Source organism: Camarhynchus parvulus, chromosome 21 (assembly GCF_901933205.1).
Source record: "Camarhynchus parvulus chromosome 21, STF_HiC, whole genome shotgun sequence".
NCBI lineage: Eukaryota > Metazoa > Chordata > Aves > Passeriformes > Thraupidae > Camarhynchus > Camarhynchus parvulus.
Window position 1 is genome coordinate 4,366,774 of NC_044591.1, and position 27,076 is coordinate 4,393,849.

The 27,076-nt window shown below is 54.0% G+C and overlaps 1 protein-coding gene across 1 annotated transcript; it reads left to right on the forward strand.

The window, feature by feature from the left end:
• Positions 1–171: 171 nt before the first annotated feature.
• Positions 172–25,145, forward strand: CHD5 (chromodomain helicase DNA binding protein 5). The gene is given in 43 exon segments (XM_030963960.1): positions 172–259; positions 1,141–1,271; positions 4,455–4,634; positions 5,057–5,175; positions 5,797–6,035; positions 6,817–6,941; positions 8,020–8,143; positions 9,499–9,665; positions 9,745–9,969; positions 10,408–10,490; positions 10,492–10,603; positions 10,689–10,900; positions 11,854–11,985; positions 12,460–12,568; positions 12,838–13,029; positions 13,115–13,315; positions 14,045–14,182; positions 14,584–14,705; positions 14,869–15,042; positions 15,698–15,839; positions 16,057–16,188; positions 16,678–16,795; positions 17,242–17,366; positions 17,694–17,925; positions 18,388–18,513; positions 18,629–18,801; positions 18,955–19,129; positions 19,541–19,633; positions 20,034–20,122; positions 20,302–20,435; positions 20,625–20,769; positions 20,954–21,113; positions 21,238–21,317; positions 21,437–21,563; positions 21,885–21,974; positions 22,262–22,399; positions 22,649–22,757; positions 23,019–23,151; positions 23,347–23,542; positions 23,717–23,877; positions 23,971–24,085; positions 24,196–24,246; positions 24,484–25,145. Coding segments are annotated over 42 exon segments (5,850 nt in total). The 5' UTR covers positions 172–195; the 3' UTR covers positions 24,204–24,246; positions 24,484–25,145.
• Positions 25,146–27,076: the final 1,931 nt, after the last annotated feature.

Consider the following 27,076-nt stretch of genomic DNA (forward strand, 5'->3'; position numbering starts at 1 on the left):
TTTTGGGGGGATTTGGGGCTTTTCGGGGAGCGGCGAGCGGGGGGTGTGGCCGAGGGCGTGGCTCAGCACAAAGGGGCGTGGCCAGGAGGCGTGTCCCCGCGGGGGGCGGGGCCGGCTCTCGCCATCTTGGCGCGGAGCGGCCGCACCCGGCTCGGCCCCGGCGCTCGGCCCGGGGCGGGCGCTGCCCCGCCCGGCATGCGGGGCCCGCCGGCCGCCCGCGACCTGCTGGACGACGCGGACAACGAGGAGGACGTGTCGGGTAGGAGGAGGCGGAGGTGGCGGGGGGCACGGGCGGGGCGGTGGCATCGCTCCCCGTGGGTCCGGCCGTGCCGCGGGCGATCCCCGCTATCCGCGCTCCCGGACCGGAGCGCTCTGTGCCGGCTCCTCATCAGTAGCCGATTCCCCCTCGGGCCGTGCCCGTGGGCCGGCTGGTTCCTCGGGCTGGGCTTGGTGCAGCGATGCCCACCCTGTCAGACCTAAAGCAGCACAGCATGAATCAGTGAATCATGGAATCCCAGGATGGGTTGGGTTGGGAGGGATCTTAGAGAGTATCCAGTGCCCCCGCCTGCCATGGCAGGGACACCTTCCGCTGTCCCAGGTTGCTCCAAGCCCTGTCCAGCCTGGTCTTGAGCACTTCCAGGGATGGAACATCCAGAGCTTCTCTGGGCAAGCTGTAGCACAGCCTCTCAGAAGTCGAGTGATCAATACATCTTAACCACCCCAAAGTGGTGTTGCTGTGTGAGCTCAGAAATCAAAAATAAAGACATAAAGCTGTGCGGAGACTGGCTGGGATGCCCTGGGTTTGGGGAGATAATGATGGGAAGGGGAGGTGTGCACTGGCATCAGTGCCTCTGCCCAGGGCTGGCTCCCTGAGCTGGTGAGAGCAGCCCAGAACAGCCTGGCAGCTGTGGCACCCATTTTCCTCATGAACCCTTCCTCTCCTGCACTCACTGTGTTTTTGTGAGCTCTACCTGGGGATCAGAAAGGTCAAAGCCAAGTGCTTTTACCTTGCAGCAGAGGCCACAGAGCTCTGAGTCTTGTGGCCTGAAGCTGCTGCTCAGGTGTGCTCCTCTGGCACGGTGAGCATGCTGTCCTGTGCCTGTGCAGTCTGTCCATGTCAGCTGTCCCTTTTGTCCCCAGAAGAAGATGATGGGGTGCTGGAAGGATTGGATGAGTTTTTTGCAGAAGACCAAGTTGTGGTACAGAAAAAGAAGAAATCCAAGAAGCTGAAAGATGGCAAAGCTGCCAAAATCAAGAGGAGGAAGAAGGAGGTAACACTGCATTTTCTCACAGGGGGCTGTGGTGCAGAGGCAGCAGCTCAGAGTGCTGCTGGCAAGCACCTCTTGGGGCTCTGTGGATGGAAAGAAGGGTCATTATTGGGGTTTTCCCTCACTGAGCAGATGCTCTCCCAGCCCAGGGAGGTGACCCTTTTGCCCCTGGTGTATCTTTCTCAGCTTGGCTGCTCAGGAGTGGCAGTGTGCCCTGGCTGGGGAGCAGCTGGGCAGAGAAGGTGCCTCCATGCCTGCTGGCAGTGATGCAGGCTCCTACCCCACAGGCACAGCTCAGCTCTCGTGGTGTGTGCAGTGGTGCTGTCCAGCCCCATGTGCTGGGGTCCTCCTGCTCAGTGCAGCATCTGGGGACAGCAGTAAATCTGGCTGCACCAACCCAGCATTTGGGGCTCATATTCCCACAGAGGGGATGCAAACCATGCTGGGACATGAGCAGGGCAGGGTTTGGGGGTTTCTGTGGGTGCTGGTGTTGGCTGCACTCATTCCAGCTGTTTGCAAGTGGGATGGTCCAGGGGCCTCCAGGACTTGGCACAGGGGAGGACTCTCGGGCCTTCTGCAGGAAAACAAAGCTGAGGATTTGTGTCCTCAAGGGTCAGGCCTGGGGCTGCACTGGAGCTGTGCTGCTGGGTTGGGAAGGCTGCCTGGCACTGCTCACTCATCCTGTGCCACATGGGCTCTGCTTGTCACTGTCCCATCCCCACAAAGTGCTGGACACGAGGACAGGAGCAGACATCTTGTGTGCTGGCCCTTTTCCTGCCTGAATGACAGGCTGCTGGGAAGAAGGGGGGAGCAGTGATGGTTCCTCAGCCCCCCACTTCCCTTGCTGGGGCTGGGGAGAAGCTGCTCAGCAGCTCAGCTGGGGTGACCCCCCCTTGCCAAGGGAGCTGTAAACAGAGGGGCTGGGTGAGGAATTGCATTGAAATGCTTGTGCTGTGGGCAGGAGTGTGATGAGCTGCTGGTTTGAAGGCAGGTGATTCCATCCTGCACTGTTCCTGCTGGCCCCAAGGAAGCTTGTTTCCATCGTGGCCATGGTGATGTTCTCTTTCTGCAGATACCACACAGGTCCTCTGCCCCCTCTGCCTCTCCCATTCTTAGGCACAGTTTTTTTCCCTATGCTGTTTTCTCAGAGGGAGAAAATAAAACACAACTCCAAGGTATTTTCACCTCTGCCCCTTTGCTGTTGCTGCTGGCCTGCCTGAGCCCTGCAGCTGTGTGTGCTGTGTGCTGAGCCTGGCTGCTGCTGAGCTGGGGGTGGGGAGGAAACAACAGGCTGAGAGCCCCCATTTTTTTAAATTAATGCCTTGTGTGGGCAGCTCTAACCAGGTTTCACTTGGGGGAGACTGTTCCTTCCTCTGTCAAAGCCAGGGAGAAGCTGGTGCTGGAGCTGTTGGCATGAAGCAACAGCCAGGCTGCCCTTGGGGTCAGGGGGTAAAAGATGGGGCTTGCTTTTCCTTCTGGAGAGTTTTGGGGGCAGATGAGCCTTATCCCTGCTAGAGGACTCTCTCTACAGACTTCTTTTTCCCATGGAAAATGGCCTCTGTTTGTGGCCACTAGCCCTGGCCGACGGGGCGGTGCCAAACAAAAAATTGGCAAACTTTGGTGGATTTCTCCAGAACTAAAGCTGGCAGCAACTAGGACCCTGCAAGTCCTTAGAGCCCCAAATGCCACCTTTAATCTGATCCCCAGACCCGGGGGAAATGACTTCTTTTTCCCACGTTAAATGGCCTCTGTTTGTGGCCACTCTCCCTGGCCGACAGGGCAGTGCCAAGGTCAAAATTGGCAAACTTTGCTGGGTTTCTCCAGATCTAAAGCTGGCAGCAGCTAGGGCCCTGCAAGAGGAGGGTGGGAGTGAAGCGCAGGCTGCAGTGTGAGCCCGGTGCCTGTGCCTGCTGCGATCCCCGGGTGTTATCCAGGCTGCCCCGCCGCGGGAATTCGCCGGAGCTGGAGGCGATGCACGAATCCTGGGGGAAAAAACCCGCTCGGAACAGCCCGGCTGTGGCTGGAACCCCAGCACAGGCAGATGAAGGTCCTTGGCAGGGAAGGCGGCGGAGAGGGAGATTCAACCTGTACTGCAGCAGTTCCCATGGAAACCAATTATCCTGTGCCCAATTCCAGCTGTTCCTAACCCTGCTGAAGGAGAGGCGCGGGCTGCTCCGAGCCGGGAGGGACCGGCCGAGCCCCGGGATCAGCAGGAGGGGCAGGGGGAACCGGGATGGGGCTGGGCGCTGTCCGCAGTCCTGGCTGGAGCCTGTCCCTCAGCCCTGCCGGGCCCTGGTGCCTCTCAGTGCCCCCAGCGACCGGGTGGCATCTGCAGGGACCTGGGCAAGCAGGAGGGAGCCTCGTGCAGTTCAACAGAACCATGTGCAGGTGCTGCACCTGGATCATGGCAAGCCCTGATATCACTCCAGGCTGGGTGATGAGCAGCCCTGCTGAGAGGGATTTGGGTGTGTTGGTTGGTAGGAGGCTGGATGTCACAGGCATCTTTTGTGAAAAATCTTTTCTTTAGGATTTTTCCTCCTGAGAAGCCTCAAGAACAAAATGTAAACAATGGTTATCTGCTGCTGTGGAATGCAACAGGTGCATCTGTGATTGGTCTCATGTGGTTGTTTCTGGTTAATGGCCAATCACAGTCAGCTGGCTCAGACTTTCTATCCGAGTCACAAGCCTTTGTTATTCATTCTTTCTTTTTCTATTCTTAGCTAGCCTTCTGATGAAATCCTTTCTTCTATTCTTTTAGTATAATTTTAATATAATATATATCATAAAATAATAAATCAGGCCTTCTGAAACATGGAGTCAGATCCTCGTCTCTTCCCTCATCCCAAGACCCCTGTGAACACGGTCACAGCTGGACATGCCCTGGCCGTGTGTGTTGGCAGCCCAGGGAGTTACCTGAGTGCTCTGTCCCACAAGCAGCCACATTCCTTGGGGTGGTAATTAATTCTGTTACAGTCAGTGTTGTGCAGTGGGTCATGATCTCTCCAGAAATAAACAAAGATATCCCCTGGGCAGTCCCTGCTCTTCCAGCAGAATGCAGCCATTGATGCCTGCTCCTTTCTGACTTGGGGAGGCAGAATGCATCCATCAGCTGGAGATGGGTGGTTTCATGTGGGAGGAGAGTGAAGTGCGGACAGGCTTGTTCTTCACTGTCCCTTTCTGTTATAGGGGAGCAATGATGAAATGTCAGAAAATGAAGAGGAGATGGAGGAGAAATCGGAAAGTGAAGGGAGCGACTATTCTCCCAACAAAAAGAAGAAGAAAAAACTGAAAGACAAGAAGGAGAAAAAGCCAAAACGGAAGAAGAAGGATGAAGAGGAGGATGACAATGAGGATGGAAGTTTAAAGGTACAAAAGAGCTGGTGCTAGTGCCTGAAGCCAGGCTTGGACAAGGGGAGTTGAGGGTTTCACGAGAAACCCTTGGGTTTGGCAAGGATGAGGTTGCAGGTGTATGACTGGGAAAAGTTCTATTTCTTTGGTACTTATCTTGAGTGCAGGGAGAAGTTGAGCTTCTTGGAGCTGTGAAACCTGCCAAGGAAGGCCTTGCATAGTGTTCTGTGGTGGGGAGCATTTCCATGGTGCCTTGTTAATTTGTTTCTTGGGACTGCATGGAGCATTAATTTGTTAATCGCTTGCGTGTGCTATTTCATAAATCCCAGAAACAAATCCCTGCACATCACTGACTAGGGAGATATGGAGCACATGACAGAGCCAGCCTTGTGCTGCTCATCTGCAGAGTTTGCATTAATGATGACTCTCTAAATCTCCAGGAGCCCAAGAGCTCAGCCCAGCTCATGGAGGAATGGGGTCTTGATGATGTAGATTACATTTTCTCAGAAGAGGATTACCATACTCTGACGAATTACAAGGCTTTCAGCCAGTTCCTCAGGTAGGGAACTGTGGTCCTGGTGGTTGAGGTTTGGGCATTGCTCAGTCAGCAGATGAAGTCGTGAAGTCAGTTCTACATCAGCAGCTCCTCCCAACTCAGTCATCAGAACTCCATTTATTTGGAGGATTGACTGAAAACAGCTGAAGCATTTGTCTCTCCTGCTCTCCAAATCCCCATATTTTGTGTGGGCACCAGTATCAGGAGTGTTTCAAAGAGTTTTTATTTTCAAATAAATTTTTTCCAATTTTTATTTGAAAAGTTTAATGAAAAAAAACAGTGTTAATGAATTTCCAAAGCCCTATATTTTGTGTATGCTTATTTCAAAAATTTGAGAAAAACAGTGTTAATGAATTTCTGCTTGTACCATGAGCCTTTCAGAGCAGGTATTTCAGGGAAGGGGAGTCTCTGAGGAGGTTTAGGTGTGCCCCCCCTACATTTACTTAAGGAAGCTCTGCTTTCTGCCATGAAACTCCTGCTGGGAGTTTCACTCTACCACATCTTTTGGGCTGAAGCACCATATCTTACCCTCCCACACCTTTTGTGCTGAAGCAGCAGCACGTGAGTGCGGGAGCAAACACACCACACAGCGCTGCTAATCGTGGTTCTCCCTCTCCCCTGCAGGCCCCTGATTGCCAAGAAGAACCCCAAGATCCCCATGTCCAAGATGATGACGGTGCTGGGTGCCAAGTGGCGAGAGTTCAGTGCCAACAACCCCTTCAAGGGCAGCTCGGCGGCGGCGGCCGCGGCCGCTGTGGCTGCAGCTGTGGAGACTGTCACCATCTCCCCGGCCCTCCCCGCCAGCCCCCAGCCCTCTGCCCTGCCCACCGTCATCAGGAAGGCCAAGACCAAGGAGGGAAAGGGTGGGTAGCACCTGTAGGGGCTGCTCTTGCCAGCTGGGCTGGCACAAGGCTGCAGAGCACCAGCTTTGTCAAACCTATGAGGAAAAGAGGGTGCCAGAGGGTAATAGGAGCCTCCTTGAGCCAGGTCTCATAAGCTCTTGGAAGTCTCTTACTCACCCAAGATAGCTCAGCTACCTTTGGAGGCATAAAATCAGCAGGATGGCTTCTGTTGCAGTGTTGGAAACAAAAAGATTTAATAAAAGGCAAAATAACAAACAGAGAAAAACCGAGCCAGAGGTTCTTGCTCCTGGTAAAGCACCTCACAAAAGCCATTAGTTTCTTTGTTCACCTCTCTTTCTGGTAAATTGCCTAGGTGGGACTTTTTGGCTTCTGTCCAATTAGCTATCCTTAAGTTTGAGGTGAGGTCTCTTAGGCTTATGAGATGTCTTTTTACCCAATTGAGGAGAGAAACTTCTGGGCTTCCTTCCTTTTTAAAGGGACAAAAGATAGTTTTGTCAACAGGGCGCACATTCCTATACCAGGATGGTGTCTGCAGCTCCTGTTGGCCTTGCAGAGGTCCTTGAACCTCTTCATGGTTCATGAACCATGGCAGATCAAGCCTCTGGGTCTGCTGGATGTTTGGCAGTTTGTGGCAATTAATTAATCTGAGCAGTAGTGGGAAAGTAGAGGGATCTCCCTTTGTGCCGTGTTCTGCCTTGGGAAGTTGCTGTTCGTCTGTGCTGGGGGGTGATTTGGGTGACAGTTGTTTGTAGAGTACCAGACAAATTTTCAATTTCTGCAGGTCCAGGTGTACGGAAGAAAATCAAGGGCTCCAAAGACGGGAAGAAAAAGGGGAAAGGGAAAAAGATGGCAGGCTTGAAATTTCGGCTTGGAGGAATCTCCAGCAAAAGGAAAAAGGGCTCCTCTGTAAGTTTGCAGGGCTTTGGGTCTGGGAGGGAAGTACTGGGATGAGCCCTTGTTGGGGTGGTACACCCACCCCATGTCAGGGGTGTCACAGCCTCTTTGGGGCCCTGATCAGCACAACCCCCTGCACCCTGCCCAGGCTCAGATTTGTGAGACTCGTGTCCGGCCACAGCTTTTGCTAAAACCACATGACCCTGTTTACTTTCAGCAGTGCGGGTGATAACGCCATCATTTCAGATTTCATTTGCAAAGGAATTCTTCAGGGCTTGCACTGCAGCTGAACCGTGCAGCACAGAGAATGCTGGGATGCTTTAATTGCATTAGCAGGGCCTGCCCACGGCAGCTGCAGTCCCGTGGCATTGCCTGGGATGCTGGAGCTGCCCAGCACAGCACACTGGGCTCTTCTCAGTGCACCACTATCAGGAGTGTTTCAAGGAGTTAACAGCATTTTAAAGAATAACTTCCTTAGATAACTAAGGAAATTAGTTATATCTGTGGGTGGGGCTCTTCTAGATGTTGATAATATTGGTCAAACCCCCCTCAGCTCACTGTGTTGCAGTTCCAGCTCTAATTTCCATAACACAGCCTGTTTGCAAGCACATCTGTGTGTGGAAGGTTGAAGGGCAGGAGCCACTCATTGCTGCAGATTTTTGATCACGTATCACAAAAATTTCCTCCCGTGCTCTAGAGCCACACATTCACCTTGCAGAGAGTCACAAAGAGCAGGAGGAGCCTGAGCAGCTGGTTAGGAGTGTGCAGGCTGGGGATTTGCATGCTTGAATAAGAATTCAGATGCATTATTATGTTTTGACTCCATGGAATACTGGGCCCGTTTTGACTCCTGTGGGAATGCCAGGTGTGAATGCCTGCATGCATGGACACAGGAGGGATGGCAGAGCTGAAATGGACGTCAAAAGAGAGAGAGGGAGCAAAGTTCTGCCAAGATTTGGGAAAAGGGGCCTTTGGATGCACAGGGTGGGAGTGTAGGGTTGTTCCTCTCCAGGAGAACAGTCCCAGCAGTGGAATGACAGCTGGGATGCCAGCACTTGGACTGGGTGTGCTTTGCTTTTTCCCTCTGCAGAGCGAAGAGGAGGAACGGGAAGAATCCGACTTTGACAGCGCCAGCATCAACAGCTCCTCCGTGCGCTCCGAGTGCTCAGCTGGCCTGGGGAAGAGAGGGAAGAAGAGGAAAAAGAAAAAGAGGAGTAGGCCATCCTTTGTACTCTGTTCCTGTTCTGTTTGGATTTCCCTGTTCTGATGGTGCTCCCCTGGCCCGTGCAGCTCCGGGCTGCGTCTGGCACTGAGGATGTGCCTGTGTCTGTGTGAGTGGAGTGTGAAGTGCTCTCTTGGTGTCCAGGCCCTGCTGCTGGGGGGCTCGTGCCTGCCAGGAATCTGTGGGGTTTCCAGGAAGGTGATTTTCTGAGGAACAGCCCCTGGAGAGCTGTGGCTTGTGGCGAGCTCCCAGCAGAGCAGGGCAGGCTGTGGGTGAGGCCGTGTGAAGGCGAGGGATGCTTTGTCTGTGTGAGGTGTGCAGTCAGGCAGAGGCAGGTGGCAGAGCTGTGGTAGCCATGCAGGGACAGGGAGGCATGTGAGCCATGGAAAGGATCTGTCAGCATCTGCCAGTGGCTGTGTGACCACATCTGTGTGTGTGTCCCTTCATCCCTTCCCGGGTGGATGTTGTGCCATGGCACCTCTGTCCTCGTGCTGCTCTGCAGAGCAGCCCCCTGTGCTGAGCACGTTGCCTTTCTGTCTTGTGTCCTTGTTTGGGATGAGATATTTCAGATCCAGGCACAACATCCTTTGGCTTCTTAGCTTTTCTGATGGATTTTTGTTTCCAAGGAATGGAAGGGCAGTTTCTGGGCTGGGGATCAGTTAGGGTGTGACACTGGCCAGCCTCCCCACTGGTTGGTGAGGCTGGGCTGGCTGGCTGGCTCCATGTTTGGTGTGTGAAGGGCATTGCTTGTGGCCTTGTGAGGGCCCTGGTGCTGGAGGTAGGCAGCTCCTGCTGGAGGAGTGGAAGGTTGGAGTTCCATGCCAGGAGTTTGTGGCAGAGCTGGGAATTGAGATGAGCCGTTCTGGCCCTTGCAAAGCCTCATTCCTCTGCTCCTTTTCCCTTCCATGCTGTGTTGAGAGTGCTCCTGCCTCTGTGCCAGGGAGCCCTGAGGAAGAGCAGAGTAGTCCCAGGAGAGGAGTCCTGTCCTTGGCCGTGTCACCCTTGCATGGTGCGTTTGCAGCTGGTGCTGGTGCCTGGGGAGGTTTCTCTGACCGGCCTCCCTTGCAACCTCTCCAGGTTCTGGCATTCTCCATTGAGAGCCTGAAGGAACCAAAGGATGATACAGTGTGGAGAGAGAAAGAGAGACAGAGGTGAGATGATGCTGTGTGCAAAGGTGAACTGTGCTGCTGAGGGACAGAGAGGTAGTGGGAATTAACAGGAGGGGTCTGAGGTGAAATGCTGTCCTTATTTCCTTAACTGTATGGTAGAGGAGCACATGTCCCATTCCCTTCGGGAGAGCTGGCTGCTCTGCCACTCCTCTGACTGTCACCTGTCCCTTGCTTGCAGTTGAAGAGGGGGACGGGTACGAGACCGACCACCAGGACTACTGCGAGGTGTGCCAGCAGGGCGGGGAGATCATCCTGTGTGACACCTGCCCCCGCGCCTACCACCTGGTGTGCCTGGACCCCGAGCTGGAGAAGGCCCCCGAGGGCAAGTGGAGCTGCCCCCACTGTGTGAGTGGGGTCGGGGTCCCTTGGGAGTGGGTGGTCTGCTGGTGGAAACCCTTGGGTTACACTGGCTGTGCTTCCCCAGGAGAAGGAGGGCATCCAGTGGGAGCCGAAGGAGGAGGAGGAGGAGGAAGAGGATGGTGGCGAGGAGGAGGAGGAGGAGGATGACCACATGGAGTTCTGCCGGGTGTGTAAGGACGGAGGGGAGCTGCTGTGCTGTGACACCTGCCCGTCCTCCTACCACCTTCACTGCCTGAACCCGCCACTGCCAGAGATCCCAAACGGTGAATGGCTCTGCCCACGCTGTACTGTGAGTGTTGCTGACATTCCCATTCCTTACTCTGTCCCTGCTCCCACCCCTCCTGCCCTGCCAGTGGCTGCTGCTGCCCCTCACAGCCCTGCCCTGTGCCCCAAACCCCTCCCTGAGGAGTGTCAATGCCAGGTGCCTGTGCCTGAGGCTGCGGGGTGGCTCTGGAAGGCTCTGCTGCCTCTGTGGGAATTGCTGGCTCCTGGTTTCTGATGGGATGTCAAGCCTTGTTCCATATGTGGCCTATAAAGAGGGGCCTTTTCTGCCTGGTGGCCAGACCTGTCCCCACGGGGGATGCAGAAGTGTCACGGACACTTCTCAGGCACCCTGTGCTGGCTCCCGTCCGCTCAGCACTGAGGTCCCCCTCCTGCCCCCCACTTCCCTGTGTCCCCTGGCAGGGTCTCACCTTTAACTGTTCCCTGTTTGCCCCCGTGCCCCCAGTGCCCTCCCCTGAAGGGCAAAGTGCAGCGCATCCTGCACTGGGCCTGGAGGGAGCCGCCCGCCCGCCGCCGCGCCCGCCCGCCCGCAGCCGGCGCTGCCCCCGCCCAAGGCGCTGGAGGGGATCCCGGAGCGAGAGTTCTTTGTGAAGTGGGCCGGCCTGTCCTACTGGCACTGCTCCTGGGTCAAGGAGCTGCAGGTGAGCCCACGCGGCGTTGGTGTGGAGCCCCCGCCCAGCCCCGTGCCCGGTGCCCCGGGCTGAGCGTGGCCCCGTCCTGCCGCAGCTGGAGCTGTACCACACCGTCATGTACCGCAACTACCAGCGCAAGAACGACATGGACGAGCCACCGGCCTTCGACTACGGCTCTGGGGACGAGGACAGCCAGAGGGAGAAGAGGAAGAACAAGGACCCCCAGTACGCCAAGATGGAGGAGCGGTTCTACCGCTACGGCATCAAGCCTGAGTGGATGATGATCCACCGCATCCTGAACCACAGGTGAGGAGCCTGAGGGAAATTCTGCCATCCTTCTGCAGGGCCAAAACCTTGGGCTGGTGGGATGTCAGCTGCTGGCCTGTGCTGAGGTCTCTGTTGGTTTGGAGGTTTGCTTCTGGGCTGAAGCTGAGGCTGGAAGGTGATCCATGCTGCCTTATTTTTATTTCTGCTTTGTTACACATTAAAAATTGAGTTGTAGCCAGTTTCCTAAAGGTGGATGCGCAGTGTTGTTCCACTCTTCCCAGTCATACTGTTTGGGTCCTGTTACAGCCTAACCATTCTGTAAATTCTGATGCTGAGGGGAAGAGTCAGCATGTGGCTGACTCCCTTACAGACATTGACATTGATATTTCTTTTCTGTAGAAGAAATTCCCTGTGAGCGAGATGTGCTGTGCAGATGGGCTTTCTGCATCGAGTGGCTGGAGATGTGTTTTTGTTGAATTTCTACATTTCAAGTGGCAGCTTGAAATACCAAGCAGCAGCAGCAGCTCTGCTGGAAGGCTGTGTGGCAGGAAAGAACTAAAGCTGCCTGTCTGATTTTTGTGTGAGCTTTACCTCGTCCACTAACAAGGCAGCAGGGTTCCCTGTAGGCACAGAGTCACACTTGGAAATGTGTTTGTTCTGTTTTTGGTGTGAGCAGAACTTCCTAGAGTGGTGAATGCTGCAGGTGAGAGGGGAAGCACTGGTATCCACCCAGGCCTGGTGAAACATGGAAATGAGGTTGTTAGTGGAAAGGAAAAGCAGCCTGTAAAGCTTAATGGTTTGACACACTCACAGGTGAATAGGCATTTCTGCTGGAAGTGTTGATACTTTGTTTTTGTACCTCAGTTTGGATGTCCTGGTGTGTAGGTGAAGGCAGAGAATGAAGCATCCAGCTCTGCAGAAGCAGATCACAGTGAGCTGTCCCCAGGGGCTGGTGGCATTCCCTGCTCAGCTTTCTGTGCCCTGTGTTACAGCTTTGATAAGAAGGGAGACATCCATTACCTGATCAAGTGGAAGGACCTGCCCTATGACCAGTGCACCTGGGAGATCGATGACATAGACATCCCCTACTATGAGAACCTCAAACTCCTCTACTGGAACCACAGGTGTGAGCCCACAGCTGGGGGAGCCCCTGCAGGTGTTTGGGACAAGGGGGACACACAGGTGCCCCCATTTGGAACACATTGACTCTGCTTGCAGTGAATTCCCTTCAAAGATAGGTGGCCCAGCACCGAGGAAGGCTGGCCTTCCTCATGTGCCATTTCAGGGCTGCTGGGCAATCCCACCTGCTCTTTTCCAGCCTGTGCTCCCCTTCCCCTGTGTCTGCACTGCCATGACATTCATGGTCTCCATGGCCATGCTGCCTGTTTTGGGGGAAAACCACAGTACTCTGCTGTTCTTCATTCTGGAGACTCTGTGGACTGTTGGGAGGGGAAAATCAATGAGTGCCCCTGCTAACAGGGCCAGAAGAGCTTCTGTGGGGAGGGGGGAAATAGAGTGTGGGAGGTGTTTCTGTCCCTTGGCTCGGAGCTGAGAGAAGAGTGACCCCCTGCCATCCCTGACTGGGCTGGCTGTCACAGGGAGCTGATGCTGGGGGAGGACACGCGCCCTCTGAAGAAGCTGAACAAGAAAGGGAAAAAGCTGAAAGAGGAGAAGCTGGAAAAGCCTCCAGAAACACCTCTTGTGGATGTGAGTGAGAGTGCTGGGGACTGTGTGGTGGCATGGAGGGAGGGTGGGCTGTCTGTGCCCTCCTCTGGTTCCTCTGGGGACTCTGTTTCCATTGAAAATGCTGGAGTGGTGTTGCTGTGAGGAGCCTGGGGGCTGGGCTGTGCCAGGGACTGTGTCTGTGTCTGCTTTGGAGCTGTTGGACGTTACAAACCTAAAGAGGGACGTGCTTGGGTGCAGGGGAAGGAGGGGCAGGTGGTTTTCACTGCTCTGTGCCGTGGCTCTCCTTTCAGCCTACAGTGAAGTTTGACAAGCAGCCGTGGTACATCGATGCCACGGGAGGCACGCTGCACCCTTACCAGCTGGAAGGGCTGAACTGGCTGAGATTCTCCTGGGCACAAGGGACAGATACAATCCTGGCTGACGAGATGGGGCTAGGGAAGACGGTGCAGACTATTGTGTTCTTGTATTCCCTGTACAAGGAGGTGAGTGGAGCACACAGCAGTCCCTGAGGTGGCTGAGAGCTGCTGGGTACAGGGACCTCAGCCTGGGCTCTGTCTTCCTGAGCAGGGCCACTCAAAGGGGCCGTACCTGGTCAGTGCCCCCCTCTCCACCATCATCAACTGGGAGCGTGAGTTTGAGATGTGGGCACCTGATTTCTACGTGGTGACCTACACGGGGGACAAGGAGAGCCGCTCGGTCATCCGGGAAAATGAGTTTTCTTTTGAGGACAACGCCATCCGCAGCGGGAAGAAAGTCTTCAGGATGAAGGTGGGAGCTGAGGCCGTGCCTGTCCCTTCCCTGTAGCCGTGATATTTTCTGAAAAATCCTTTCCTTAGGATTTTTTTCTCCCGAGAAGCTGAGAGGCCTCAGGAACAAAATGTAAACAATGATTATCTGCTGTGGAATGCAACAGGTGGATCTGTGATTGGTCTCATGTGGTTGTTTCTAATTAGTGGCCAATCACAGTCCAGCTGTCCTGAGTGTTTCAGTCAGTCACAAGCCTTTGTTATCATTCCTTTTCTATTCTTGCTAGTCTTCTGATGAAACCCTTTCTTTTATTCTTTTAGTATGGTTTTACTATAATAGATATCATAAAATAATAAATCAGGCCTTCTGAAACATGGAGTCAACATTCTCGTCCCTTCCCTCATCCTAAGACGCCTGTGAACACCATCACACTTCCCTTTACCTGCCAGTAAGAAAGGGAGAGGAGAATTTGACCTGGAGAAGGTCCCTGGTCAGCTTCCCACAGAGGGAAGCTGGCATTGTTTACAAATGCAGAAGATTTGTGATGAGCTTTACAGATTTCTGCCAGAGCTTTTCTATATCTGTAGCCCCCTGCGTGGCTCTCATGCTGGGGTGTTCTGCTGGCACGACCCGGCTCTGTGCCAGGCAGTGCAGCCCTTCTCATCTTGGATCACATGCAGCAGCAGCAAAGGTGGAGGCTGTCCTGTTGGCTGCTCTTATCCCAGCTTTTCTCTCCTTCTGCTCCTCCAGAAGGAAGCCCAGATCAAGTTCCACGTCCTGCTCACGTCCTATGAGCTGATCACCATTGACCAGGCAGTGCTGGGCTCCATAGAGTGGGCCTGTCTGGTTGTGGATGAAGCACACAGGCTGAAGAACAACCAGTCCAAAGTAGGTGGCAGGTGTTAGTGAGTGATTTATTTTTTTGCTCTCTTTAACATCCCGTGGCATTAAAAGCCCTTCAGCAGCAGGAGAGGCAACAGCCTGGCTGCCTGACAGGCTATCATGGAAGGGAATTGATCCCTCTCCTTCCTTTCCCCTTTACCTGAGGCTCAGTGCAGTCTCCAGCTCCTGGGATGTTCACCCAAGGAGGAGACAAGTGGTGTGAGCCAAGGATACACAGGATTGCTGCCTGTGCTCAGTGGGAATGGCTGGGAGCAGGACATGCTGGCACCCTGCTCTGCATGCCCAGCATGGGCGGTCATGCTCAGTCTCCACGTGCACCCTGCAGAGCCCACAGTGACACACTGGTTCCTTGCAGTCCTTGTCACCCAAACTTATTTCTTTTCCAGTTCTTTAGAGTGCTGAATAGCTACAAGATCGATTACAAGCTGCTCCTCACAGGGACTCCGCTCCAGAACAACTTGGAAGAGCTCTTCCACCTGCTCAATTTCCTGACTCCAGAGAGGTTTAAGTAAGTTGCACTTAGCCAGGTCATCAGGGTGGCTCCTCACAAGCATTATCTCCTCTTGTGCCTCGAGAGCTCTGCCCTGGTTTTTAAGTCATAAAGCTGCAGATCCCTTTGCTTTCACATGCCCCTGTTGCTTAGTGCCATGGGGCTCTGGCTGCTTCCACAGCAACCTGGAGGGGTTCCTGGAGGAGTTTGCAGACATCTCCAAGGAGGACCAGATCAAGAAGCTCCATGACCTGCTGGGTCCCCACATGCTGCGGCGGCTCAAGGCCGATGTGTTCAAGAACATGCCGGCCAAGACGGAGCTGATCGTGCGCGTGGAGCTGAGCCAGATGCAGAAGTGAGTGATTCCAGGGGTGCCTGGCTTTCCCCCAGCATGGTGAGGTGTCAGTGGGGATTGAGAGGTTACAGGGACTCTGCTGGCCTGGGGCCTGCTGCACAAGAGTGGGAGTGCTTTGTGTCTCACCAAGAGGAATGTTCCATGTGGTTGAACTGGGCTCTGTGCAGTGCTTGGGGTGTGGGAGGCTGCCAGTGTGGCTCTGCTGGCTCTGGGGGCATGGAGAAAACACTGAATCCCCTTCTCCCATTCCTGGCACTAGGACATGGCCTGTGCTGCTGGTGTGCCTGGGGCAGCCTGGAGCATTGCTGCTGCCCCAGCTCTGGTTCTGCTGGGCTGACCTGTTCAGCTTCAGTGGCATCTCCTGCAGCTCAGGGCACTTCCAGGAAGGGCCTGTCACTTCTTCCCCCTGGCTGGCACCCAGCAGAGGGTGGTGGTGGATGTGCTGTGCCCCTCAGTCCATCTCACTGCCAGGGCTGATACCCCAGAGCAAGTGGAAACACCTGGCCCTAGGTGCTGAATTACTTTTAAAAGCCTCCAAATGTCCCTTTTGCATCTCCAGTGACACTAGGGGGGTTTAATTCAGTGCCCTCCCATTTGTGCCAGTTCCACACCTGCCCTAGCTAACACGGTGTCTGTCCCATCCTCCCTCCTGCAGGAAATACTACAAATTCATACTGACAAGGAACTTTGAAGCCCTGAATTCGAAAGGTGGTGGGAACCAGGTCTCACTGCTCAACATCATGATGGACCTGAAGAAGTGCTGCAATCACCCATACCTGTTCCCTGTGGCAGCTGTGGTATGTCCCCTGCCTTTGCACCCTTGGACATGTCTCACAGTGTTGAGTGGCAGCTGCTTCCATGGTCCTGCTTTGGTTAACACTGTGGGTTTCCATGCCAGTGGTTTCATACAAGGACTTAGTTTTCTGTTTTTTTTTGTTTTGGAAATGCAAGTGAAGTCCTCCATGAGGTTAATGTGGGTTGTCCTTGTGGGCATTGACCATGGTACCTTTACAGGAGGCCCCTGTGCTGCCCAATGGATCTTATGATGGGAATTCTTTGGTCAAATCTTCTGGGAAACTGATGCTGCTCCAAAAGATGCTGAAGAAGTTGCGGGATGGCGGTCACAGAGTTCTGATCTTCTCGCAGGTGAGAGCAGGGAGGGATAATAATAAATGCATTTTAAAAGGAATTTGTTTAAATTATGTATGGGAAATTTGTGCTGGGAACAGACAGAAATAGGTGGAATAGCTGGTGACAGCTTCTCCCCCAGGCAGCCAAGGCAGTAATGGTGCAAGGGCTGTCCCAGCTCACTCCTGAGGGACCGCCTGTCGTGTTTAAGAGCTGTTAGCTCAGGATAGAAAAGAGACAACAATCACGAGGCTCCTCTTTGGGGAGGGACAGTCAGTCACAATTCCTTCCTGCTGGCAGAGTTGCCTGTAGAAGATGGGATGTGAGTGTTGCTCCTCTGGCAATGCTCCTGTTGGCTGTGCTTGCTTTGCTGGCCGTGCTGTGCCGCCACCACCGAGACCTCTGGGCTGTGGGCAAGGACCATGCTGGGGCAGGGCAGCTGCCCAGGGGAGGCAGGGGTGTTTGGCCATGCAGACCCTCTCATGCCATGGTCACCTTGCCCTGTAGATGACAAAGATGCTGGATTTGCTGGAGGATTTCCTGGAGTACGAAGGTTACAAGTACGAGCGCATTGACGGGGGCATCACTGGCGGCCTGCGCCAGGAGGCCATCGACAGGTTCAATGGTACTCACCTTCCTGCCTTGCTGAGGGGGCCGTGGGGGGCATGACAGTGTGTGGCCAGCAGCAGGGCATCTGCCAGTGCCCAGAGCTTGTGCCACACTCGCAGGTCTGGCTTCCTGTGGCACGGTGGGGCTGCTCGTACCACGCCGTTAAGCCCTTGAGTTGGTTCCCACAAGGAACCCTGAGCGTGCCAGCAGCTGTTCAGCTGGAGGGGCTCCTGCCCTTCCCTCCAAGACCTCAGCAGATGGCAGAGCTTCCCCTTTGCTCTGGAGCTGGGTTCTGCAGCACCTGGTTCGCAGGGAGCGATGTGTTTTCACTCCTTGACACCCCTGCCTCTTGCTTGTCAGCTGTGGGAGCCGTTCTGTCCCTCTGAAATGGTGCTGCTCCTCTCTGTGAGCTGTGCTTCCTTCTGTCTCACCTGTTTTCACCTCTGGGTTTGTCGTTCTCAGCTCCTGGGGCTCAGCAGTTCTGCTTCCTCCTCTCCACCCGCGCCGGTGGTCTGGGCATAAACCTTGCTACGGCCGACACTGTCATTATTTATGATTCTGACTGGAATCCCCACAATGACATCCAGGTTTCTGACTTTCCCTTTTCCTTCCTGTGTAGTAAGTACCTCTCTGGCTGTACCCTCTCTTTGCACACACTCATTGGGATTTCAGTATCCTCTCTTGAGGGCTGCTGACACTTTCTCCTGTGTTTGTGGGTGTTTCTGCTCAGCAGTCCCTTTCCCTCACCCTCTCCTGGCCTCTCTGCAGTCTAGGAGACACCTGGCTTATGAAACTGGCTCTCCCCTGTGACATTCTCATACTTACCCTCAAATGCAGCTTGGAGGGTGAGAAGCATGGCCCTGTTGTCCACGTGGCATGGTGCCACCCTCTCCAGCTCCCTCCTCTGCCTGCAGGCCTTCAGCAGAGCTCACCGCATCGGGCAGAACAAGAAGGTGATGATTTACCGCTTCGTGACCAGGGCCTCCGTGGAGGAGCGCATCACCCAGGTGGCCAAGAGGAAGATGATGCTCACACACCTGGTGGTGCGCCCGGGGCTCGGCTCCAAGTCAGGCTCCATGACCAAACAAGAGCTGGATGACATCCTCAAGTTCGGGACAGAAGAACTCTTCAAGGATGATGTGGAAGGTGAGAAGGATGATGTGGAAGGTGAGAAGGATGATGTGGAAGGTGAGAAGGATGATGTGGAAGGTGAGGTGGGAATGCTCTTTGTGGGCAGGGCTCTCTCTGGATGGTGTAGATAGAAGGTGAGGTGGGAATGCTCTGTGTGAGGCAGGGCTCTCTCTGGATGGTGTAGATAGAAGGTGAGGTGGGAATGCTCTGTGTGAGGCAGGGCTCTCTCTGGATGATGTGGAAGGTGAGATGGGAATGCTCTTTGTGGGGCAGGGCTCTCTCTGGATGATGTGGAAGGTGAGGTGGGAATGCTCTGTGTGGCCAGGGCTCTCTCTGGGTGATGTGGCAGGTGAGGTGGGAATGCTCTGTGTGGCCAGGGCTCTCTCTGGGTGATGTGGCAGGTGAGGTGGGAATGCTCTGTGTAGCCAGGGCTCTCTCTGAGCTGCTGGGGCTCACTGTTCTCTCCCTGTGCCACAGGCATGGTGTCTCAGGGACAGCGGATTGCAATGCCAGATGCTGTTACCCCTTTCTCAGACACACTGTCAGCAAAAGGGGGTGCAGCAACCCCTGGCCTGAAAAAAAAGCATGGCAGCACCCCACCAGGTATGTAGCCCCTCTTTGCTGGGGTGACTTATCCCCTCACCTGAGCCTGCCTGGCTCTGGAGCAGACTGTCCAGCCCTCTGATCCGTGCTGCTGTTCCCCTGGCTCTGCTCTCAGGTGACAATAAGGATGTAGATGACAGCAGTGTGATCCACTATGATGATGCTGCCATCTCGAAGCTTTTGGACCGAAACCAGGATGCGACTGACGACACGGAGCTGCAGAACATGAATGAGTATCTCAGCTCCTTTAAAGTGGCTCAGTATGTTGTGAGAGAAGAGGATGGTGTGGTAATGTGATCAGTATCATGTCTTACAATCACCCCTTTGTACACCCCTCCGTGTTCCCTCTGCTCCCTGTCCTGTCCCTGCCAGTGCTTGGCATGGGGCAAGACCCTCCCTGCTCTCTCTCTCTGCTTGAGCCCCTTGTCTGTGTCTCTGCAGGAGGAGGTGGAACGGGAGATCATCAAGCAAGAGGAGAATGTGGACCCTGACTACTGGGAGAAGCTGCTGCGGCACCATTATGAGCAGCAGCAGGAGGATCTGGCCAGGAACCTGGGGAAAGGGAAGAGAATCCGCAAGCAGGTCAACTACAATGACACCTCTCAGGAGGACCAAGGTACAGCCACAGGTGCTAGCTCCTGACTGGGCTCATGGGACAGACAGAGCTGTCACTTGGTGTCTCTCTGCAGTTGGTAGATTGCCTGGATCTGTACTTCTCAGGTTCCTAAACTTGCCAGTGTAGAAATTTTCAAATATTTTTTTTCTTTTTATTTGTTGGTCTGTAAACTCTGTTTTTGCTGGAAGAATCTAGGAAGGACGTGTCTGCGGGCAAAATATTTCAAATTTGTTGTTTGCTGCATAACAGAATGTTAATTCTGTAAAACCTGAGGACATGATTTCCTGTAGCTGTGTCCCCCTCTCCTGCTGCCTGGCAGTGAATGCCTGTCATACCCACAAGGGGCTCTGACCTGTCCAGCACATCCCCCCAGGCAGGGTCTTCTAACCTGGCCTCCCTTGTGTTCTGCAGAGTGGCAGGATGAGCTCTCTGACAACCAGTCAGAGTATTCCATTGGCTCTGAGGACGAGGATGAAGACTTTGAAGAGAGGCCAGAAGGCCAGAGTGAGTTGATGTGTTTGCTGATACTCCCTGGGGTTTGGAAGCATCAGGAATGGCTGGGTTGGAGGGACTGGTGTGCCCAGGCCTTCTGTTCAGGGGACTGTGTCCCTGCTTTCTATCAGGTGAGGAGCTTTCCAGGGCAGGGAAGGCGGCCAGCTTCTTCCTTGGCCTCTGCAGGACTGTGGTCTGCTCCACCACAAGGACCAGGCATGGTCCCCCCTTGCCTGGGAAGGGCAGAGGAGTGTCCTGGCCTGGGGAGTGGTGGCTGGAAGGGACCCTGCAGTCTGGGCAGATGCTCTGATGGGCTCTGCTCCCGTCAGGAGGGAGGGCAGGAAGCCTGGGGCACATGAGGTGTCTTTCTGTGGTGCCTGGCTCATCCATCACTGAGGCTGCTTGGCTCTAGGTGGCAGAAGACAATCACGGAGACAGCTGAAGTCTGACAGAGACAAACCTCTCCCTCCTTTGCTGGCAAGAGTTGGGGGGAACATCGAGGTGAGCCTCAGCTTCATCCAGAGCATGGCCAATGCTATGCCCGGGCTGCCTGAGGGCTGGATCCCTCTGTGCTGAACCACTGGGACATCAGTCCTGGTCCAGCAATGCCTGTCACAGCTGTGAGGCTCCAGGGAGCCCCGTGTTGCTGAGGCCACTCTGTGACTTTTTGTTTCCTGCAGGTTCTGGGTTTCAACGCCCGGCAGCGCAAGGCGTTCCTGAACGCCATCATGCGCTGGGGAATGCCCCCCCAGGACGCCTTCAACTCCCACTGGCTGGTCCGGGATCTGCGAGGGAAGAGCGAGAAGGAGTTCAGGTACACAGGTCCTGGCAGGCAGGCAGGGCTGGGAGCCTGCACCCCTTCACTGTGGGCTCTTTTTGGGGTGGCAGTGTCTGTTCCATTCTCTGGTTCCTTTCCTGGGGGTGAGACTTTCCTCATCCATGGGTGATGGGATCTTGTGTGTGCTGGGTTGGGCAGGGAGGACTGAAGTCTGGTTCCCTGCAGGGCATATGTGTCCCTGTTCATGAGACACTTGTGTGAGCCTGGGGCCGATGGTGCCGAGACCTTTGCGGACGGCGTTCCCCGGGAAGGGCTGTCTCGCCAGCACGTGCTCACCCGCATCGGGGTCATGTCACTAGTAAGGAAGAAGGTGGGTGAGTAAAATTATGAATGGGCCTTTTCAAGAATGTTCTGGATGCCTTTCACAATGGGGTGGGTGCAGCAGTCCTGCCACTGGGTCGCTCTGTGGGTGAGCAGCCTGGACACGCTGACTCCGTGGCAGCAGCTGGGAATGTCCCTGCTCTGTTTGACCTGACCACGTGTGTCTGTCCCAGGTCCAGGAGTTCGAGCATGTCAATGGGAAGTACAGCACCCCAGACCTGCTTCTTGAGGGCCCAGAGAGCAAGAGAACCAGTGAGGTTGTGTCTTCAGATCCCAACACGCCTGTCCCGGCCAGTCCAGCACACACACACGCGGGACCAGGGGCCCTTGCAGGTATCCAGGGGTTGTGGCTGGGCTCTGGCTTGGGATGGAGGTGGGCCAAGACACCAGGAGGTTTTGCAGGTGCTTTACTCATCAGGCCCTGCTCAACAGCTTCCGAGCTTTGCTCTTCCTACAGACAAAACAGAAGCACAGCTGGGGTTCCATGAAGAAAAGGAGCCAGGGGAACAGAAGCCCAGAAAGGTGTCTGACAGCCAGGTGAGGTGGCTTTGTTCAGCATCTCCTCCAGAAAGTTTTCCCTGCTCTGCCTGGGAGCTTGGGGTACTCCCTAGGGAAGGGAGGGCCGGGCTGATCTGGGATGGGTGCTTGGCCTTTAGGTACCTGCAAGTGCTGAGGTGGAGAGTGAAGAGCTCCTGGAAAGCTGTGACAGCAAGGAGAGGCCAAGGAAGGAGAAGCAAGAGGATTGTGAAAAGGCTGAGCCTTCTTCTGAGCCCCTGGTGAAAGGTGAGGCTGTGTATCTTCTCTGTGTCGCTATGGGAAACCTGAATGTCAAAAAATCCTGCAGAAATTCCTGAAAAAACAAGTTGTAAATTGCATGAAATGGTCATTTTGGGGGGCATTTGTTCCTTCAGATGTCTCAAGGAAGAGGGAAAACTAAATACATTTATTTGATAAAATGCAGAAGAATGTTCTCTTTGAGCATCTTGAATGTACAAACAATAGTTACTTTACCCTAAAAGGGAAAGTCTGTCTGGATAAGTAGGTTGTTCCCTGCAGAGCACTTTCCATGTCAAGCATTTCTTGTAGGCCTGTTCCCTCCTGCAGACGAGGGGATTCAAGAGCAGGAGAAGCCTTTGGAGAAGGCAGAGTTGAGCAGCAGCCCAGGGAAGGGGGAGGATAAAGAAGTCAAACCAGGTGAGGCATGAGGCTTTGGAGAGAGAAGAGTGGGAAGAATTCCCAGAGTGAGGCCAGTGCCTGGCACAGTGACAGAGCATGCCACAGGCTGGTGGCAAAGATGCCATCAGCACCAGTGGTGCTCAGGAGCCACGAGTGGGAACAAGACCCTGTTGGGGTGGGCACTGCCTGTGTTAACAGTGGGACCTGCTGGGAGGGGTTGGTGGCTTTTGCAGCAGTCACTGGGCTGTTAATGGGGCAGGGTTGAGCACAATTAGACAGGCCAATTCCTTGTGTTTGCCAAGCAGAGGATGGCAAGGAGGAGGAGAAGGAACCAAGTGATGCCCAGCAAAATGGTGACAAAGAAGAAGAGGAGGAGGGAAAGAAGGATGACAGAAACATAAATTTCAGATTCATGTTCAACATTGCTGACGGTGGCTTCACAGGTAGGAGTGAGAGATGAGGTGTTGGCCTGCTCTGCAAAGCTGCTGCAGAGGCTCTGAACCCGTTCAAGGAATGTGACCCCTGTGATGGGCCACGGATGGGCTGGTGCTTTGCTGGCAGCAGCAGACCTGGGTCTGCAGTGTGCCTGTGCTCCTGGGAGGTTCCATCACTCACCCTGCCTGTGTGCTGTGCATTGACCTGCAGTCCAGCTGCCTGACCAGGCTGTCTCCCTTCTGCTTCTGCTTCCACAGAGCTGCACACGCTGTGGCAGAATGAGGAGAGGGCTGCCATGTCCTCTGGCAAGATCTACGACATCTGGCACCGCCGACACGACTACTGGCTGTTGGCAGGAATTGTCACGTACCCTTTGACCTGGCAGAGCAGGAGGCAGCGAGGCTGGAGAGGCCTCTCTGGGGGTGTGGGAGCTGCAGTGATAAGAGGGAGAGGGTTTAGGGCCACGGTGTCGCTGTGGGGTGGTGAGAGAGGCCTCTCTTGGGGGTGAGAGCTGGGCTGGAGCTGCAGTGATGAGCAGGGAGAGGGTTTAGGGCCACGGTGTCGCTGTGGGGTGGTGGGCAGGCTGTTGGCTGGCTGGTTCTGCCCTTGACACTTCTCCCACACCAGTCATGGCTATGCCCGCTGGCAGGACATCCAGAACGACCCACGCTACGTGATCCTGAACGAGCCCTTCAAGTCAGAGATACACAAGGGCAACTACCTTGAGATGAAGAACAAGTTCCTTGCCCGGCGTTTTAAGGCGAGTGGCAGGTCCAGGGCTGGTGAGTCCTTGTTGGTGGGAGGACCAGAGCAGCACCACCCTGAAGCCAGGGGGGAATTTGCCAGCATCTTCTGTGAGCGAAGTGGGAAGCGGACTTTGCAAGGAGCTCTGTTTTTACTGGTTTATAGTGGGGCAGGGTTTGGTCCTGAATTCTTTGTCTTCTGCTCCTCCCAGTTGCTGGAGCAGGCCCTGGTGATCGAGGAGCAGCTGCGGAGGGCGGCGTACCTCAACATGACCCAAGACCCCAGTCACCCGGCCATGGCACTGAACGCGCGGCTGGCAGAAGTGGAGTGCCTTGCTGAGAGCCACCAGCACCTCTCCAAAGAGTCCCTGGCTGGGAACAAGCCTGCCAACGCTGTCCTGCACAAGGGTATGTGCCTGCAGGGCTGGGGGAGTCTGCTCTGAGGCTGGGAAGGGTTCTCCACCCTCACCTGGGGAGCCAAGCCAGCCCCATCTTGTGTTCTCTCAGCCAGGAGCTGCCTGCTCCTCTCAGCTTGCTGGGTCTGGCAGTCACCCCTCCATGTAGCTCCTGCTTTACTTGCAGTGCTGAACCAGCTTGAGGAGCTGCTGAGTGACATGAAGGCTGATGTGACACGCTTGCCCTCCATGCTGTCCCGCATCCCGCCCGTGGCTGCCCGGCTGCAGATGTCAGAGCGGAGCATCCTCAGCCGCCTGGCCACCCGTGGAGGGGATCCAGCTGCCCAGGTCTGTGGGGACGGGCACAGAGCCCTCACTGGGAGGGTCATGGTCAGGGCAGGGCTGTAGGCCCATGTCTTTTCTCCCTCCTTGCCTCCCCAGGGCTCCTTTGGCTCTGCCCCGATCTTCAACAACAGCTTTGGGCCAAATTTCCGCGGTCCGGGGCCAGGTGGGATTGTCAACTACAGCCAGATGCCTCTGGGACCCTATGTGACTGGTAGGTTGGGGTTTTGCTCTTGGGCAGAGGAATTCAGAGGGTGGATTTGGGTGGTCCAGGAGTGCTGCCAAAGGACAGTAGTGAGCAAGGTGTTTCCTCTGTCACCACAGATATTTAGCAGTTCCCATGATTTTTGCCTGCAGCTCCCGCTCTTAGCCGAGGTAAGGCTGTGCTTCCTGCTCTCTGTGCTGTTTGCTGGGGAACATGAAGGGGTGGGGGGCTAAATGGAGGCTTCATTTTGGGGTGCCCCCCTCGTGCCAGTATCTCACTGTGGCCTATGCCTCAAGCAGCCACAGTGGAGGTGGGAGCAGATCCTTCCTGCAGCCCATCCCAGGTGGGATTGGCATGTGGGGAGAGTCCAGATTTGGCTTAAGGACAGCCCTCCTCTTTTCTCACAGCAGCCCTGGGGGACAGGCCCCTGTCCCTGGCCACGAGCCGCTGTTGCCAGAGGTTGGCAGGGAAATTGTGCCAGCGTTGCCTGCGTGGAAGCCAAGCTGCTGCTGCCGGCGCTGCCGCGCTGTCCCGCTCCCGCTTCAAGTGTGCTTTGCCTGCTGCGGCCCCCGAGGGAGCGGCGGGGCTGGGGGTTTGTGTCCGTGTACATTTTTTGCACTTTCTTATTGAAGACTTGAAGAGTTTGTCTGGGCAAGGTGGGCTGAGGGGAGGGAGGGAGGGAGGGCTGGAGTTGCGGTGTTTGTCTGGTTGTGTTGGCAGGTGTAGGGGTGAGTGGAGGCCAGTGGTGCCATTGTCCCGGCCGGCTGTGCTCCCCGGCTTCCCCCTAAGGGCCGTCTCTTCATCCTGGTGGTGTTGGAGCAAGCCCACGCCTGTTGCTGCCCTGCTGGAATCCCTGGCACTGCTGTGGTGTGGCTGGGGGCCCACATGTGCCGGGCTTGGGGCAGGCAGATGGAGGGGATGTGGGTGGGACAGAGGGGACAGCTGGAACTGGGATGGGGATGCCTCGAGCGTGGTGGCACCGGCAGCCGTAAGCAACGCCCCTGCATCCGCTTCGTGCTCTGTGTGTCCCGGTTTCTGTTCTGTGTTTTAATAAATCCTTTGGGAAGGACGCAGTGCAGTCTGGCAGGGGAAGGGATGGTGGGGGGGCCTGGCCTGGTCTTGGTACCCCTGTTGTCCACACACACACGTGTCCGCAGGCATGGATACAGAAATCTACACACACACAGATGTGCACATGGAGACACAGGGACATGCACACATGGACACAGACAGACATGAGGATGTTGTGTATCTACAGTTACTGTTATCTCTGCATGGTGCACATATATGTACACATGTAGATATACACGGAAGTGTTTTACATCAATACGTGTGCATATATATCTTTATGTGAGTATACACATAAATACTGATTTATAAATACTGTATAAATACTGATTTATTTAGGTACTGCTATGTGGGTGTGTACCTGCACATATACACCTGTATATTATACAGGTTATGTAATGTATTTGTGGTCTTAATACATGTGTATTTGTGTACATATGTACTTCTGAGTATGTGCAGACAGAGGTATGGGTAGATAATGGATATATGTACATAGGACAGATCTATGTGTGGTATGGATGTATAGATCTATATTTACAGAGGTGTATTTACACATACATGTATGTGTATGTAAGAATACACATAAATGTGTTTTTAATTTGAATATATGTGCATGCATGCACATACATATGTAGATGTATTTATATATCTACACATCTCTATATCTCCATCTTTCTCTGTATGGCTGTATAGGTATATTGATCTTTGTGTATGTGTACGCAGACACACATATTTGTAATTTTCATATATTTATACATAAGTGTAGATCCAGGTAAAGCTGTATAGCTGTCCTAGACAGAGATAGTATATGTGTGTGTATATTCACAGACAAATGTGTTTGTTATTTCACACATATATATGAATGTATATCCTTCTGTTTGCACACAAACATTGATGTAGCTCTATAGTTAGAGGTGCATGTATAGGTAAAGCTGTAGAGGTTCAGCTGCAGGTAAATCCCTGTACCTAAAGGTGTAGGGGTGTGGATGTGGCAGGAGTGCATACTGACCCTCAACCAGATACAGAGGGGAGCTCTGGTGTCATGAGTGGGTCAGAGGAAACCCCCCCGTGTTTGTATTTATAGTGGGGCTGTAGGTGCAGCCACGGGCACACAGCAGATAAACACACACACAGCGTGGAGATCACACTGTGCACAGAGTTCACACAGAGTGTGGAGTTCTCACAGTGTGCAGAGCTCACACACACCCCAGAGAGCTCACACACACAGTACAAAGCTGAGGGTCTGCACATACATTTACAGTTTTTATATTTATGTGTGCACAGACAGAGGAAACTGCGAATAAATGTATGTGGATATGGATACATCTATATAGATAGAGGCAAAATGTTTGTTTTGCACAGAGTACACAGAGAGCTAAAAAGAGATAGATACATGTAGCTATATTGTTCTCTCTATAGCTTTATCTATCTACCTCTCTGTATCTACCATACATGTATCCATATATATAGCTATAGCTAGACATGCAGCTATATTATGTAGCTATAGCTGTATCTAACTTGCAAATATTTGTGTCCACGTGTATATATGGCATATGTTTATAGATGTATAGACATGAATATATAGTTAAAAAGCTGGGTATGGATATAGAGACATCTACACATATATCTGTATATACACATCTATCTGCATATACACACATTTAAGTACATATCAGTAATTTTCATGTGTGCATATATCCATACAAACATGGATGCTGCTGCAGCAATGTATTTACATGGATATGTACACATCTATATATTACATATATGGATCAACACACAGAACCATGTATGTCTGTATATACACAAGCACACACGTGTCTACGTGTGTGTATGTACATTATACATGTATTTTTCAGAGGTGTGTGTACACATCTACATACAGCTAGGTACTGATCTCTCAGAGACTGATGTCAGGGATGGAGGTGGAGG